Source organism: Coregonus clupeaformis, chromosome 10, assembly GCF_020615455.1.
Source record: "Coregonus clupeaformis isolate EN_2021a chromosome 10, ASM2061545v1, whole genome shotgun sequence".
NCBI lineage: Eukaryota > Metazoa > Chordata > Actinopteri > Salmoniformes > Salmonidae > Coregonus > Coregonus clupeaformis.
The window spans coordinates 61282833-61299087 of record NC_059201.1 but is presented as its reverse complement, the minus strand read 5'-3'; the positions used below and the strand labels follow the sequence as shown (position 1 = coordinate 61299087).

General features: G+C 41.9%; 1 protein-coding gene across 4 annotated transcripts; it reads right to left on the bottom strand.

The window, feature by feature from the left end:
- Positions 1 to 5053: 5053 nt before the first annotated feature.
- Positions 5054 to 12812, bottom strand: eif6 (eukaryotic translation initiation factor 6). 4 transcript variants are annotated; one of them, XM_045223126.1, is made up of 7 exons: positions 12707 to 12812; positions 12142 to 12279; positions 10842 to 10927; positions 8050 to 8225; positions 7438 to 7614; positions 6984 to 7165; positions 5054 to 5489 (listed from the first exon to the last, which is right to left on the bottom strand). In XM_045223126.1, exons 2-7 carry the CDS (start codon positions 12246 to 12248, stop codon positions 5480 to 5482), a joined length of 738 nt encoding a protein of 245 aa, XP_045079061.1. In that variant the 5' UTR covers positions 12249 to 12279; positions 12707 to 12812; the 3' UTR covers positions 5054 to 5479. The 4 variants fall into 4 exon arrangements, with proteins under 4 accessions (XP_045079061.1, XP_045079064.1, XP_045079063.1 ...); XM_045223129.1 differs by having other exon boundaries at positions 12142 to 12274; positions 12707 to 12808; XM_045223128.1 differs by having other exon boundaries at positions 12142 to 12274; positions 12703 to 12801.
- Between the last annotated feature and the right edge of the window lie 3443 nt (positions 12813 to 16255).

Here is a 16255-nt window from a genome sequence, read left to right as displayed (position 1 = left end):
AAGTGTCAAAGGCTTTTATTGACAATTACATTAAGTTTATGCAAAGAGTTGTGGGTTCGATTCCCAAAGGGGGCCAGTATGAAAAATAAAAAAAATATGTATGCACTCACTAACTGTAAGTCGCTCTGGATAAGAGCGTCTGCTAAATGACAAAAAATAAAGAATTATACATGCAATATAAATATTATAATTGTAATATATTCTAAATACAAGTTCAATCTGTACTTCAATGCACATCTGGTGTGCATTATGAAAGAGGAGGTGGGTAGAGAGGTGTAAGAAAGAGTGTAAAACACAAAGGGAAAGAGGTAAGAACAGAGGAGCAGGGAAGACAGCATATGATTAATGAATTACAGTGCTACCCTAAAATGTTCTTAGTTCATCACAATTACATAATAGTGTCTCTAGCAGTGTCTCCTAACAGCCTTGGGCCCCCAGTTGGCCCGAAGGTTATCTTAAGAGCGGGTGAGATGGTGAGGACGGGACTGGGGGTTGGCACCCTCTCTCACATCAAAACATATCTGCAGACGAGAGACAGATTGAGAGAGAGAGCATGATTAAGCGTGTTTTTTTTTATTCTAACACTCAGTCATCATCATCATCAGGAGATGAAATGCAAAACTGACCTTGGTATCATTAACTCTGTGACTACTACATCTATCTGTATTTCAATGTAAATCATCTCTTTAATAATACTTCCCGTTGACCCGACCAAGTGACCTCTCACCTCTGATCATGCTGTGCCCTCTGTGTCAGCCAGTTCAGATGCGGGAGGGGTTCACTGACACCGCTGATATAACCTAGAGGATTCAAGGAGAAGGGGGGAGAAGGATGAAGTGAAGGAGAGAGACTGTTATTGAGAAAATCAGGTAGTAAAGAGACAGTGTTCAACAGGAATCTGTGTGTGTGGCCTCACCTGGTGTCCACACTTAGTGGCTGCAGAGTACTTTATACTGAAAAACATGCTCAGACACATGAGGACAAACAATATAGCGTAGTTCTATAAATATAAATAATGAAGTGTCTTACTATTCTCCATGGTTGGTCCTCTTGCCTATTCTTTGAAGGTGGAAGGAGCCACAGTTATACACCTGAGCCTGCTTACTGCACAACACAATCCATCTATCAGATTGATACATGAGTATGTAGGCGTAGGTTATCGTGTGTCTAATTGTTTTAAATGTTTTCAATATGGGTGACTCTTAAAAGAGCCTGTTTTGTTTTTGTACAGACATCACCCTTACCTGAACAGCACCCTCACCTGAGAAGTAGAGAAACTGGGAATTTAATAACTGCAGTTGACATAGCTAAGTAAATGGAAGAATACTCTTATTGCAATGTGGATGGCTCTTAAAAGAGCATTTGGTTGTGCATAGTGTAGTCTATGGTGTTGCCAGGGAACAGCATCCTCTTCGAAGAAGTAGGAGGTGAAGATCTCCCTCACATGGATTGCCTCCCATGCTGCGTTGTTGGCCCCCATCCTTGTAACATCCTGCAGAGCAGTAGACCTCTCCTCTGGCACACGGCGGTGAGCTGCAGATCCCCTCCTGGTCCTCGTGTCCATCCTCATTAAGTTATGCAAGACACAGGTAGCCTTCACACGCCTGAATTCCCCCAGGAGGCAGTCCCAGATGGCCCTGGTCACCCAACCTTGCAGTGCCCTACACGGTAACTGTAGGCAATCGTTTTGAAGGAATCTCCAGTTGCAAGGTATCTGTAGGAATATGGAAGAATGTCATTATTAGACTTTTACATCACAAGGTCATTGTGGATTACTAAAGTATCATATCCCTTATAGCAAATCATGATAACATTGGATAGATAGATGCATGTGCACACACGTGCATGTGTAGCATGTGACAATAGCAGGATCATATCAAGGATAGCATCACAAATGAATACATAAATACCACTTGAAGCTTGATGATGACTTGATCATTTGAATCAGCTGTGTAGTGCTAAGGCAAAAACAAAAATGTGCACTCCTTTGAGTCCCCAGGACCAGGACTGAGAACCACTGCTTTTCATTGGGACCTCTTCATATGCAAACAGGCTTTCACAGCTCTCTGTATCTGAGGACAGAAAACCTCACAAGAAACAGACTTCATTACACTCAAATTAGACCGCACTGAATATTATGTTACTATTATCTCCGTCCTCACTTCTAGGGACTGGAACTACACAAAAGTACCTGCCCTATCCAGAATAGCCTCTCACTTTGACAGATGGGGCTGCTATCCTTTCACCCTCCTCCATGTCTAAATTTGAGGAGGGTAACCACCTGATATATACTTTATATCAGTGGTTCTCAAACCTTTCCTCTGGGATCCCCAGCCATTCCATGTATTTGATCTATTCCAGAGCTAGCACACCTGATTCAACTTGTAAACTACTCATCAAGCCCTTGAATAGGTGAATCAGGTGAAATGGTTCCAAGCTACAACAAAATTGTTAAACTGTGTGGGTCCCCAAGGAGAGGTTTGAGAACCACTGCTGTATATTCTATATCTATGAAGGTAACATTCTAGTAATATCTGGTTTGTTTGAACATAACGTTTGTTCAGTCTTTGTACACAACCCAACAACAGCTAACAGTGTCACCTATCAGTACCATTATTTCATTTAGTGCATCCATTTGCTAATTTTTTTATCATCAATAAAGCGACGCCCTGATGCTTAATATATGACCCTCCGCTTCAGGACATTCAATCTCACTGATGCCAATTATAGTAATGCTACACTGAACAAAAATAGAAACACAACATGCAACAAATTAAAATATTACAGTTCATATAAAGAAATCAGTCATTTGAAATAAATGCATTAGGCCCTAATCTATGGATTTCACGACTGGGCAGGGGCGCAGCCATGGGTGGGCTTGGGAGGGCATAGGCCCACCCACTGGGGAGCCAGGCCCAGCCAATCAGAATGAGTTTTCCCCCCCACAAAAGGGCTTTATTACAGATGGAAATGAAACGTGGGACCAGCACTTTACATGTTGCGTTTATATTTTTGTTCAGTGTATATGTGTGCTTTAAACTTGCTTGCATGAAATGCTTGCCTCAGAATACACAAGCCCTGCAACACCTCCAGGTGGTTCAATTTAAAAGACGGGTCAGGCAGTTGGAAAATGTTTTTACTACAGTGTGCCCTAATGAATGCAACCATGGTAAAGTGACCAGCCCTGACCCCCTGAATCCCCATGCAGGCGCCAGCTGCAGCTCAACCCCACGCATGCCTTCTTCCTCCTGGTCAACCAGCACAGCATGGTGAGCGTCTCCACACCCATCTCAGAGATCTACGAGCAGGAGCGCGACGAGGATGGCTTTCTCTACGCCTCTCAGGAGACCTTCGGCTGCTAGGGAGAGAGGGAAGTCTGGTCAGAGAAAGAGGGGAGAGGTGAGCAAGAGGGAGGCACAGGGGTACAGAGAGAGGTGAGGTTGGGTAGAGTTAGGTCTCGCCCGGCTGTGTGTTCTCTCTTTTGCCCCACCCCCTGGATGGTTGAGTTCCCCTTAAGGGTCATTAAACAGATAACAAAATAACTGCGTCTTTTCATGACCGTAGTAGGTAAACAGGAACACTGTGCAACATCCCCTTCCCCTTTTGTCCTCCTTATTAAAACTAGTATTCTTGGTGTAAGAACATTATATTAGGAGTCTTTAAGGTTAGGGTAGGGTTAGCGGTGTGGTGGCTGTGCCAGCTAGTGACCACTGCAGAGCTGCTTCTAGTACATGAGTCCTCTGAAATGCCAACCTGCGACCTGGTTTTAAAGACAGCAACATGTCGTTTGTCCTTGTAAATAGGTTTTTCAGGAGAGAAAACTAAACATTTTATTTTTAGGTTTTCATTCAGTCTTTTTACTAACGTGGTAATAGGTTTTATCCATAACCATTGGTTTAGGCAATGTCTTGAGTTTTCCCCAATATTGATACAGCTTACCGACGTTACGTCTCTGTTTGCCAACAGTGCAACTGAATAAACTACACAAGGAAAGCAATTGCGCTACCATAGGCTAAGCCATCAATATCATTGTACCTAAATCTGCTAGAGCAATGGCTATTTTAGGTTGTTCTCCCCTCTCCCTGTATTTTCAAGTACTGTTTAATAATCAATAAGATAACTGTGATGAACGCTTATTCAGTAGTTTCAGTCTGTCACCTTCGAATGGCAACAGTCTTGGGTGGCTGACTGGTTCCATGGGCAAGACGAACATCCATACAGTCATGACAGGCAGTGGTGGAAAATGTGTTGTGATATAGGCTAGTACATAGAATTGAGTAGTGGAAACTGATATGTAGAAATAAGCTTCTTTGCACATCAATAAAATAAGACTCAGCATTGAATAAAAAAAATGTATTACTGTAGAACATTCATATTTGTCTGATATTCTCGCCGTATGCCTTTGGTAAATATACTTTTGAAATGAAGGGCTTGTGATACACTACATACGTTGCATGTTTTTGACACAATAGATATTTCTGTAAGTTTATAAAAAACGTTCTTTTGGTTTGAAACATTGTGTGTATAAACAATCAAATCAATGTGTATTTAAATTCTTCAAATTGTAACAAACTCAAGCAGCGTCACAGCATTGCTTCAAATTTATTTTAAGCATTTGCCAATAATGACTTTACTTGAGCCATGAATGCAATTAGTGGTTTACAGGTGTCACTTAAATACGAATTAGGGACGAACAATAAATTGGCCTTCATATTACCGATAATCTGGGCAGATGTAGAAATTAGCATAAAAGTAGCTCCATCACCACAGGTGGATTGTATGGTGAGCAGCCAGAGTCAATCTGCCACTCAAGTATACCCACAAATTACTGCTAAGGATGCATGCATAGTAAACAAGATTTAGAATTTGCAAATGAATTTAGATGTGAGTAGGTCTAAAGAACTTTACCAAAGGGCACCAGAGACCCATGTAGGTGGACAGTAAAAGAAAGGAATAACTTTCAAATCAGAACAGTGTCTTCACTCAAAAGTTTGACCACAAGGTAAGATGTAATAACTTGATGAGAAACAGATTGTGACAAAAATGCAACGTGTTAAAGGGTAATCCATTTATTGTACATTGCAGAAATCTGCACAGAATATCCCCACATCTCAACTATGTTAAGTGTTTACCAATTGCATACAGTAAAGCCATGCATGGCAGACACAGACATGTAATGTACACTTCACATATGGAACATTCAACTTTTCTAGGAATCAAAACATGGCACTCAAATGTAACATTGATACTGTTTTATGGGAAAATCTTGATTTAATATTGCCAGACTATACATAGTTATTGTACAAAATTATGAAGTCTAGCATTGATATACCATACACATTTCCAATGCTAAACATTGAAGGTTTTAACCATATCAAATGACGAGAAGTGTTTTATGGGAGACATTTCCAGCTTCTTGCATTCTGCAGCAGTTTTTCCAGAGGTGCCTCAAACCTTTCATTCAAGGTGGAATGGCATCTTATGTGAGGCTAGAAAAGAGAATGTAATATTAGAAATGGTGCTACAGTATAGCCTTTTATCTGCAATGGTAATTGTATGTCAAAGGCGCCAGTAAATATCCATGAGCATCTTAACGCTTTTTTTTTTTAACTGTTCCCATTGAAAAAAACGATACACAGTAATGTACACACACTTAAGTGTAAAAAAAAAAAGTTGAGCAAAATGGTTTCAGACTTTTCTGCGCATTCAAAAAATATCCACCCCAAAATAAAGGGTTTACAAAGGTGATTTGCTAGGTCATTGGCCATAACTCCTCCTGTAGGGCAGGGGTTCCCAAACTTTGAGCTCACGACCCCACCATGTGAAAAGAATGATGTAATAAACATACAATATTTACTTTATAAAATCAGTCACAGTATTTCATAGGGTTGGGCAGTTTCCAGATGGTCATACCGTCCTTCTCATTACGGGATTACCGGCTTAGTACACAAGGGAGCGCCAAAACATGAGACCATTGGGCTTTTTACCAGAATGCTAACAAAATTAGCACAAGTAATAGCAATTTCCATGGAGGCTGCTAGCTAAATATGCTAATGAGCGCAAACGAATTGCAAATACAGGCAATCCAGCGCATAAAGTTATACATGTATAGGTAGGCGCTACCAAATGTCATTTTTGGTGAGTTTGGACATTTACAAGCGAATGTGAACGAGAGACATTGTGCAAATGAACAAAGCTGACGCATGCTTGTCTGCTCTGAAGCAGCATGTGTACAACGCTGTGTCTGGAGTCGCTAGGGCAACGGGCCTGCCTGCTCGGAGAGGAGGAGCAGACAGCCGAGAATGGAGAGGAGAGAAAAAAGGCAAGGAAATCAAGATGGTGGCAGCTGTACAGAACTCCTTCAAAGGGCTATGACTTCTCAAACACGGCACAAAGCTTACATAATATGATGCCCTGTCACCTTATTAATTCAGTTACTTTGATAACTAGCAAGTTAGACTTGGGGTCGCGTTAATCCAGAATTTATTTTTACGCAGGAAAAAGAGATAAACGCCTAACAACTATCTTGCTCCGTTTTTGTAAACACAGATCTAAAATGCTTCTTATTGTAATTTCTGTTCGGCATCAGATTCATTTTGTGCTTCTCCACTCGGATGAGAATTCACAAACGGGCATTCTATCACAGCCAGCGCTGTGACTGATGTAGCTTTTTTCTCCCTTACTTTTTTCTCTGTGGTAAAATTCAAGATTAACTTTAAGCAAAACTTAAGGAAATGTAGCTGGCTACATTCTTTCTATGATAAACAGAAATATGATGGCCATGCATTGTTTTTGCAAAAACAACCTTGCCTTTTTCATTGTAACCTCATTTACTGTGGCTGCCAGCCAAATTGCGTTGCACTTCTGTTGTCATCTGATGAAAATTACGTTTTTTTTTTTTTACCGGAAAAGGAAATGAAGCGACCTCTGGATGGTGCCTATAATAAGTGCGTTTCTCATGGTGTCAAGAAATGATCACTCACCTGTCAATTAGAGAGTCTCTCATTGTGGTAGCGATGGCGCTGGGCTGAGACTCGCTCAGTCTGAACACACTCTCGATGACAGACAGCTCTGTGCTGGTGGTGTCCAGCCCAGTGAAGGCGCACCAGTCGTTTACCACCATCCCCGCGGCGATGACCTCGCTACCACGGTTCACCGTTCCTGCCTGTGGAGTGCGGACAGGGAGAGTTGGGAGTAACTCAAGCACTCATCACCAACTTGATGCAATGTGCCCCCCCCCCCTTGGCACTTCAGTAGATCTAAAAATGTAAACAATGTGGAGAACTGTCCACCTAACCTATCAGAGGGCAAGGTAGACGTATTATCACATTGCTTATACATATCCGATTGATTTAGATCTACATAAAAAGCCTTGTAGTATGGGATAGGAACATAGTAGAAATGACCATAAGCAGCACCATGACCACTATCACTCACCACCAGAGGCACTTGGAGTAGGGAGGAGAGCTCATCCTGGTCTTCTATGGATGTCTTGGGGTGTACCAGTCCCCCCTGATTGCTGAAGGCACAGTAGCTCCCCACTAGAACTTGCTCTGCTACTGTCTGACGGAACACCTCCACCTTCAGACTGTCTGCCAGGATCTCCTCTGTCTCCTAAACAAACATGGGAAGTGTGTTAACATCCCCTATGTCAGACAATGTCCTAGGGATGGGCATTTGAAATAATTTGTGTTAAGAGTACTCATGAAAATCATTTCATTTAAAAAATGTGAAATGTGGCTGGCTGAAGGCAAAGTTAGGAGTATGCTGTATGTTCCAATGAATGGCTGTTCTGATACAACTCAAAACATAAAATATTTGCACTGCACTCCAAACACATCTTTTGGTTTGACATTGTCATAAATTTAACCTGTTAAATATTAGCTTTTGAAAATGTAGAGTACTCATTGTAATCGAATACAAACAAGGGAAATATAACTGACGAATTAAGGTATATAGCAGCTAGTCAGACTGGTTATCCACTCATAACTTTTACTAGCCCAGGACAATGTTTAGACATCCAGGCAATCACGCATCGTTTCCCCTCACCCTGTCCAGGTCAGGATGCACCAGGGCCACATAGTCATTACAGGCAATGACATTCCCCAGTGCTGAGAGCCTCTCCTCTACCCTCTGGATCTTGACTGTGTCTGGGAGACAATTCCTAATGTGCTGCAGCTCCTGGTCCGTGGTGTTGTTGGGCACCAGGAGTCCATGACGATTCCCTGGTGCGCAAAGTTACAATTAGAAGTAGTTGAGTGTTCGCTGTACATTTGTATTTATCACAACAGTCAATTACCTAAAATATTTTCATAAAATATCAAGTACAGTCCTAGTCTATTGCATAAAGCGTAAATAACCCTTGGGCGCATACGATAACATTTATGAGCATTGTTGAGTGGTCCCTGCAGCGTACCATCGCAAATATGTGATTGGAACAGTGGCAACAGAACATATGATGCAACATTCGCGTCTGAAAAGCATCTAGACAATGTTTTGTACTGATGGGAAATAAGTCCACAACTTTATTCCTCAATTTCACCTTTTATTGTAAAAGATAAATGCGAACTTGATCATCCAAAACATCACACGGAACACATCCACAGCCAAACACATTCCATAAACCAGTCTAAAGAACAGGTTGCGCTGACAAAACAAAACGTAAGTTAGAGACCTAACAGCTAGACTTGTTTACAATCTCTCTGGTGAGCACAAGGGGAAAATGTAATATTGTTTAGAAAAGAGATGCGTGTCAGCTAAGCTAACAGCAGCTAAATTCTTTATGATGGCAGCCATGTTTGTTTATGTTTGACAAGCGAAAAACTCCAATTCCAGAATGCCATTCACTATAAGACGCAAATAAACAAAGTAAAAGACGGCTTTGCTCATTGCCTGAAAAATATGAACTTAGTTTGGCCACTTTTCAGCATATTACAAATCTTCAATGTACTTGTTACAGTGTATACATGAACCGGAGCACATGACTTTACAAGTCGTTTACCGTTTGACCAATCACAAAGCAAATAAAATGTTCATTTCATTTGTGGGGGATTTTCAAATAAATAATAATAATTAGTCATTTAGCAGACGCTCTTATCCAGAGCGACTTACAGGAGCAATTAAGGTTAAGCGCCTTGCTCAAGGGCACATAGACAGATTTTTCACCTAGTCGGCTCGGGGATTAGAACCAGCGACCTTTCGGTTACTGGCACAATGCTCTTAACCACTAAGCTACCTGCCGCCCATGGAGGGTAGAAATGGGGGAAGGTATCGTTGGGGGATATGATGCAGGAAATACGCTGCAGAGGTTTATACGCCAAATACAAATAAAACCACTGGATCTGAGCTGGCAACCCTGAGATACCATAGTTATAATCTGATGCCGCATTCAAAACAACTGGGAAATCTCAGACTTCCAAGCGTTCAAGACAACTGGGAACTCTGGGGGAAAAAAACTAGCTCAGACTGGAAAAAATCTTTGAACGGTCATCCAACTCGGGAACTCAGGCCTCTTTCTAGAGCTCCGACATTCCGACCTGAAGATCACTGACGTCATGATTTGACCTCGTATTTTTCAGAGTTCCCAGTTGTCTTGAAAGCAGCATAAATCAGTCGAGTGAACTATCCCTCTACCTCATCTTTTTACAACATCTTTGGTCTGACAGACGCTTACGTGACAACCAGAATGCATTGTATGTCAACAAACATGGCGCCACACATAGCTGGCAAATAGCTTAGCTCGTCATAATCGATACAACCTTCTAAAAAGTATTTTACAGACATCATGTGTCCATTACAATCTATGCAAGAATCGGAATGCTTGATTTGTCACCAGTACTTGAAAACTTGAATAAAACAGCAAATACATTATGCTCCATACATACGGTATGCTACAGTAGAAACGACAACGCGATATACAGAAAATAAGGCACTTACTTTGATATGAACGTACACATGTCCAAAGTTATTATTTGTAAGGAAAACAACAAAGGCAATGCGGCAGGGGGGAAAAGTTTGTGAAAGGCCTATTCTGACTAGAGATGTGCAATGTATTAGCCCACCCAACTACCTCATCCCTATATTGTTATTTATTTTGCTCATTTGCACATAATCTCTTGCACATCTAGCATTCCAGTGTTAATACTATTGTAATTATTCTGCACTATAGCCTATTTATTGCCTTACCTCCATAACTTGCTACATTTGCACACACTGTATATATATTTTCTGTTGTATTTCTGACTTTATGTTTTTTACCCCATATGTAACTGTGTTGTTGTTTTATTGCACTACTATGCTTTATCTTGGCCAGGTCGCAGTTGTAAATGAGAACCTGTTCTCAACTGGCTTACCTGGTTAAATAAAGGTGAAATAAAAAAAATAAAAAATAAAAATGTCTTCATACTTGATCTGGGGAAACACTGGGGAAGTGCTTGGGCTCTTGTCGAAGAGAGAAGTTTGTCCGGCTCAGTAAAGCCTCAATCATAAATTGTCTGTAACAGTGAAATGGGCTACTTCTTATTTGAATTAACGAGGAGGCGGAACACACCTCAATTCAAACTGTTGTTAGAAAATAGCGTGCCTTGGTTTGAGGGCAGCTCAGGTAACTGTCCTGCTGCATAACAAATCACATTTTGGAACAGCGAGTGCATTCGGTCATCACAAGCAGAAAATAATTCACGCTGGGGGGAACGTTAGAGATATTTGGAACTCACGCGTGAAAAGGTTAAGTATTCCATTCTCCTGTTGAACTGATGACGTTGCTTTGTGTTTCTTTGTGCACTTGCACAGTCTCTAGCTGTTTGACCTACAATGTTAATCTGTTACAGAGCCATACTCACCCACACACATTCTTCCAATTATCCGACATCCTGCTATTGAGGCATGTACAACTGGGATGGTTTCGGACAACTCGCCTTCAAAGACACTGTAATCATAAATGGCATGTTACCATGACAACAATGCTGATTTTATAACAAACACTCCCCAGAGAAGGCTGACATTACTGTATGTAAGTATGTAAGCTTTCAATACAACTTTACTCTTATGCTCTGTTTTCAATCAGACACACACACTGAGAAGAACACAGGGTCAGCCACAGTGCAGCACCCATGCAGCTAGTTATGGGGTTAAGTGCCTTACTCAAGGGCACAACGGTAGGCAATTGCACCTGGGATCTGACATCAGCAGCCCTCTAGTTGCCAGTAGTCCCCACTTTGTTAGTGTCATACAATCACACCAGGAACACTTGTGGTATTACATAACTTCAGTCATCTACCATTCTACTCATGTCATAAACATTCTCAAAATGTAGTGCCGATTAGCCTCAATGCTTGGTAGACCATTATATTGGTCTCCTGTCGCTGAACACTATATCCTCATACCTTAGACTAGTTAAATAAAAGGTTACATTTAAAAAAAATACCCCACAAAATATATACCAGCCCACTGGTTTACCTGTTTCCGAAAAACGTTTCGCGTCAAAGGCACATCTATAATCCGGAATGCTTTACCAGTCAATAGAGGTTGTTAAATGTGTGAACCACTAAAAATGAACAAACATTGAAATACAACTTTTCCAGAGCTCACCGAATTCAATTCATACTGTATCTCCCTAAAGTCCGCCGCCATCTCGGATCACTCGGTAATCTCGCGTGGCAACTACTACCGAGTATGTCCTAGGGAGTGAGCGTCGGAAAATTGAGATTTAAAAGTTTATTTTAGTTGTTTACACATTTTACAACCCGTACTGACTGGTAAAGCTTTCCGGATTAGGTGACTGGAAACAGGTATTCATTACATCTTGAAACTGAAACGGTTTAAGAACCAAACGGAACGGAGAGGGGCATACCTGAATTTGTCCAATATAATAATAATAAGCCATTTAGCAGACGCTTTTATCCAAAGCGACTTACAGTCATGCGTGCATAAATGTTTATGTATGGGGGGATAAACTCTCGTTTTCGTTACAAACCGCTTTCCGTTTGGCGTAAACGGTTTCTGTCGAAAAACGTTAAGAGGACTGATAACGTAACATATTTTGCGGAGTACTGGAATATAGCGTTCCGCGACGAGATACCCGTCTTCGCTAACGTTAATGGTAGATGCTGTTCTCGATAAAAGATGCCACATCTCGCTTACCTGTAGAAGTTCTCTGACCCGCCAATTGCAACTAGGCAGTATGTGTTTGTTAATTTGGCGAAGCAGCCTATTTCGTTGTTCTTCTCGAAAGATGCCCTGACAGCCATGTTGAAGTTTTACAGTTGAGGCAGAACTTTTCTTAAACAAAAGAAAATGGATGTGAAGATTACGCACTTCCTAACTAGCTAACGTTTACCGTTAGTTAACTATCAATAGTTTCTACTAGTACTAGCCAAGCGAGCTAGCCGTCTCAGTTAGCCCAGACTGACAAATTAGCTTCTTATAAGATTTAGTGGCTACCGACGGCTGTATTACTACAATGGTCCATACAAACATGACAACTGTTTCATTGCAATACATTACTACGCGATCCATACAGATAGTTAGCCAACGTTGGCAATTTAGCTAGCTAGCCAAATTGAGTAACGTTTGCTAACCAACATTTTAAGAAAATCCAAGATCACTGGCTGGTACCCATACAAACTATAGTTATATACCTACGTTTCAATATTCACCAGATATTTTTGCCATATCGGATTATATAAATAACAATAACTTTACCTACTTAAGTGTGGCCTCTCAGCAAGCGTTGATTCCTTTTTCCCCACACGTGTTCAGGTCCTCATCTACGTTGACTTCTTCTATGATATCATAGCTTCTTCTTCGATGAGGTTTAACGGCGGTTGGCATCCAATAAATGTTAAATTACCGCCACCTACTAGACTGGAGTATAACTCCCTTATACTTTGCTTACATTTTTTTAAAAAATACAACAAATACCCTACCATCTAATACTACACTAACAAAAAAAAAACACAATATTTATAACTACCATACTCCACTATTTAAATCGATGTATTACTACTGCAGGCCAACAGCCTGAAGGGATGAGACACCACCACTTAACACACCCTGTAACTCTTCTGATGTCAAGTCTCGCACACCCAAATACCTCTCTGCAGCTGCCACCACAACCTCTATTTTCTGCGACTTTAGTACAGTTGATAACCATTGCTATAAATGCCAAAAATCCAATCTTACTGATACATATATCACTTGTTGGTTTATCCCTCTGTACTGGTACATCTCTACTACTCACACCATTCCTCTCAGGATACCTCCCCCTTTACCCATCTTCCTCTACTTTCTTCACTGCCTCAGCATATGACAACTTCTGCACTACTCTAACCCTGGAAACTTCAACCTGCCTCTCTCGCACCAGACATTTCGGATCCCCAGCCCCATGGGCACCCCTACAATTAACACATACCACTACTTTCCCCAATGCTACACATTCCTTTGTCTCATGCCCTTCTGCACAATTCTCACACCTAGGAACCTCCCTCCTACACACTGCTGCCACATGCCCATAAGCTTGACACCTGTAACAACGTAATGTATTCGTCACAAAAGCTCGTACAGGATAACTTATATATCCTAACATCACTTTGTCGGGCAAAGACTCAACATCAAAACTCAAAAGAGCAGACAATGACTCTTCTGTTTCTCCACTCACGCCACCCTGTCTGCGTCGCACCAAACGACGAGCATCACAAACACCGGGAATCTTCCCCTTCAGTGGTCAGCTTTCACATTTACCGCTACCCCAGTAATCATTCCTTTCAATGGCACCCTTTTCCTGAGAACAAAACAATTCACATCTCTTGCCCCCATTCGTTTAACACGGAGCGCCTGCTCCCTCTGACCAGCAGAAACACAAACAATTATCACTAGACCACTTCTGGTTACCCTCACCGATTTCACAACAACCATCCTGAAACCACAAATGGATCAGCCAAAAGGCAAGGGTCCACTTTTTCCCAAAACTTCACTCCTACTGTCACAGACTCATCTTTATCCTGACCCTCGGTGCAAACCTCAGGCTCAGAGAACTTCACCACACCTACCACCTCCGATACTTCGCCCTCATTCACTTCCATTTCTCCTCCTGTCTTCAACTCACTCTGTTTACACTTTCTACCATTCTTCTTTAACAAACCATCTCCCTTTCTCCCGACATTTTTAACTGACTCAAGCTCACCCTCCCTCTCTCTCTTAGACCTCCTCTGCCTCTTTTTCCTTCCATACCTCCTCCGTATTCCAAGTATAACTCTCCTTATGATAGTACTGCACGTCTCCTGGTCCCCTGTAGCTCAGTTGGTAGAGTATGGCGCTTGCAACGCCAGGGTTGTTAAGCAAGTTAAATGTTTCAGTGCTGTTATTGGAGAAGTGGAGTGAGTTCTTGCAGCCATTTCTGGTGGATAGTAGTGATGTTCCGTTTGATACCAAAGCGCCGAGGCATGCGTCGAAATGGCTAAGCAGTTAACTTCTAATCAGTGTGCCGATGCGTGTATCACTTTATCAGAAGTACGTAATCAATGACATCCGAAGCTTTGTTTGATCACGTGCTTTTTCAAACCTTGTGTTGCAAAATGCGAGATCCCACAGATTTTGCCGTGGTTCCAGTGCTTTCTTTTGATTCCTCCGATTCCAAGCGGCTTTCAAACACTGACCTCTACTGGACACCGTACTTACAAATATAGTTAGGATTTTGACAAAAATCTGTACCTGACCGGTACTTTAGCAAATATATTAGGGAACATTCAGGGACGTGAGGGTATGAGGTCGAATCCTGTTGAAGGCACACTATTTAATATAGTATAAACCTCTGTCTTAAGCATCCTAAATAATGCCATTGATTCAGTAAAACCAATGGCACAGGGGCCCCACAAGAGTGCGTGCTCAGCCCCCTTCTGTACTCCCTGTTCACCCATGACTGCGTGACCACGCATGCCTCCAACTCAATCATCAAGTTTGCAGACGTCACAACAGTAGTAGGCCTGATTACCAACAATGACGAGACAGCCTACAGGGAGGAGGTGAGGGCCCTGGTGGAGTGGTGGCAGGAAAATAACCTCTCCCTCAACGTCAACAAAACGTAGGAGCTGATCGTAGACTTCAGGAGACAACAGAGAGAGCATGCCCTTTTCACATGGATGGGACCGCAATGGAGAAGGTGAAAGGGGGGGGCTCTGCCGGTCTTGACACCTTAATACTGCCATAAATTAGAGATAGGAGAATCTATCTCTGGCCCTGTTGTATGGTGAAAGGAATGTCCTTTGTTTCAGAGTCTTTTGCCGCCCAAAAACTTCAACATCCTACAATGAACATTGGGACAATATATTTCAACATCCAAAACGTTGGGAATGATGAGAAATTGAATATGGAAAATTAATGTATATTTTGTGATGTCATAAAAAATGGTATAAAGGCGTTATAACGAAAACATTGTGACTTGAAGAGCTTTTACACTGTGTATATCAGGTATACATCCTTTACCTTGTGTAGAAAATATCAAGGAGGAAGACAATGTTTCTGTGAAGATGGGAATGTGATTTTAGCTTTCTAACAAAATCATAGTGATGATAATACTTTTGCCTCGTAACTAGCCACGCCCGAAGGAGCTCAGAGAGCGTGTCAGTATGACGGAAACACCCCTCTTTACCAGAGTGCATAAAATATTTTGTTAAGAATTATCAGACTAGACGGACCTCAAGCTGCAGCTTTTGTCCATATTGGTCCTGACCCTGAAAATCAACACGAGGTGAAGACGACTGTGACGAGTACTGAGGTTACGAAGAGGCAGGACGCAGACGCAGGAATCAACAATGTAAAGGTTTACTTACCACTGAGCAATAGAACAACCAAAGAGCGAGTACATGACACTAACAATCACACACAACACAGAACAGTCCAGGTCTATATAGGAGTGGTGATGAGGTGCAGGTGCGCTGGAGGTGATTAGGGTGCATTGGGTTTCTATTCCGGTGTTGCCGAGGTGGTGCGCTCAGACCGGTGGCTCAGTAGACCGGCGAATCAGAGCGCCTGAGGGGAGCAACGGGAGGAGACTTGACAACGACAAAGTTGCCTCCACTAACAATCAATGTTACGGCTGAGTAGCTGTTCTAAGTACTGTATCTAAGAAGGTGAATTTAAGTTGGACCATCCTGTTACTCTCTTCAAGCCATCGTCTACTACACTGCTCTCATCACCCCACAGGGGCTCATCGACACGGCTGATTAGCCGTCCTCAGAAGACCACTTCCAGAACGAGT

What these genes read in the sequence shown, in the direction of transcription:
- eif6 (XM_045223126.1), bottom strand. Translation starts at nt 12,248, where the DNA reads ATGGCTGTCAGGGCATCTTTCGAGAAGAACAACGAAATAGGCTGCTTC. An exon ending in GGGTCAGAGAACTTCTACAG is followed by an intron (nt 10,928 to 12,141) that starts GTAAGCGAGATG and finishes TTATGATTACAG; the next exon opens with TGTCTTTGAAGGCGAGTTGT. An exon ending in AATTGGAAGAATGTGTGTGG is followed by an intron (nt 8,226 to 10,841) that starts GTGAGTATGGCT and finishes TTTGCGCACCAG; the next exon opens with GGAATCGTCATGGACTCCTG.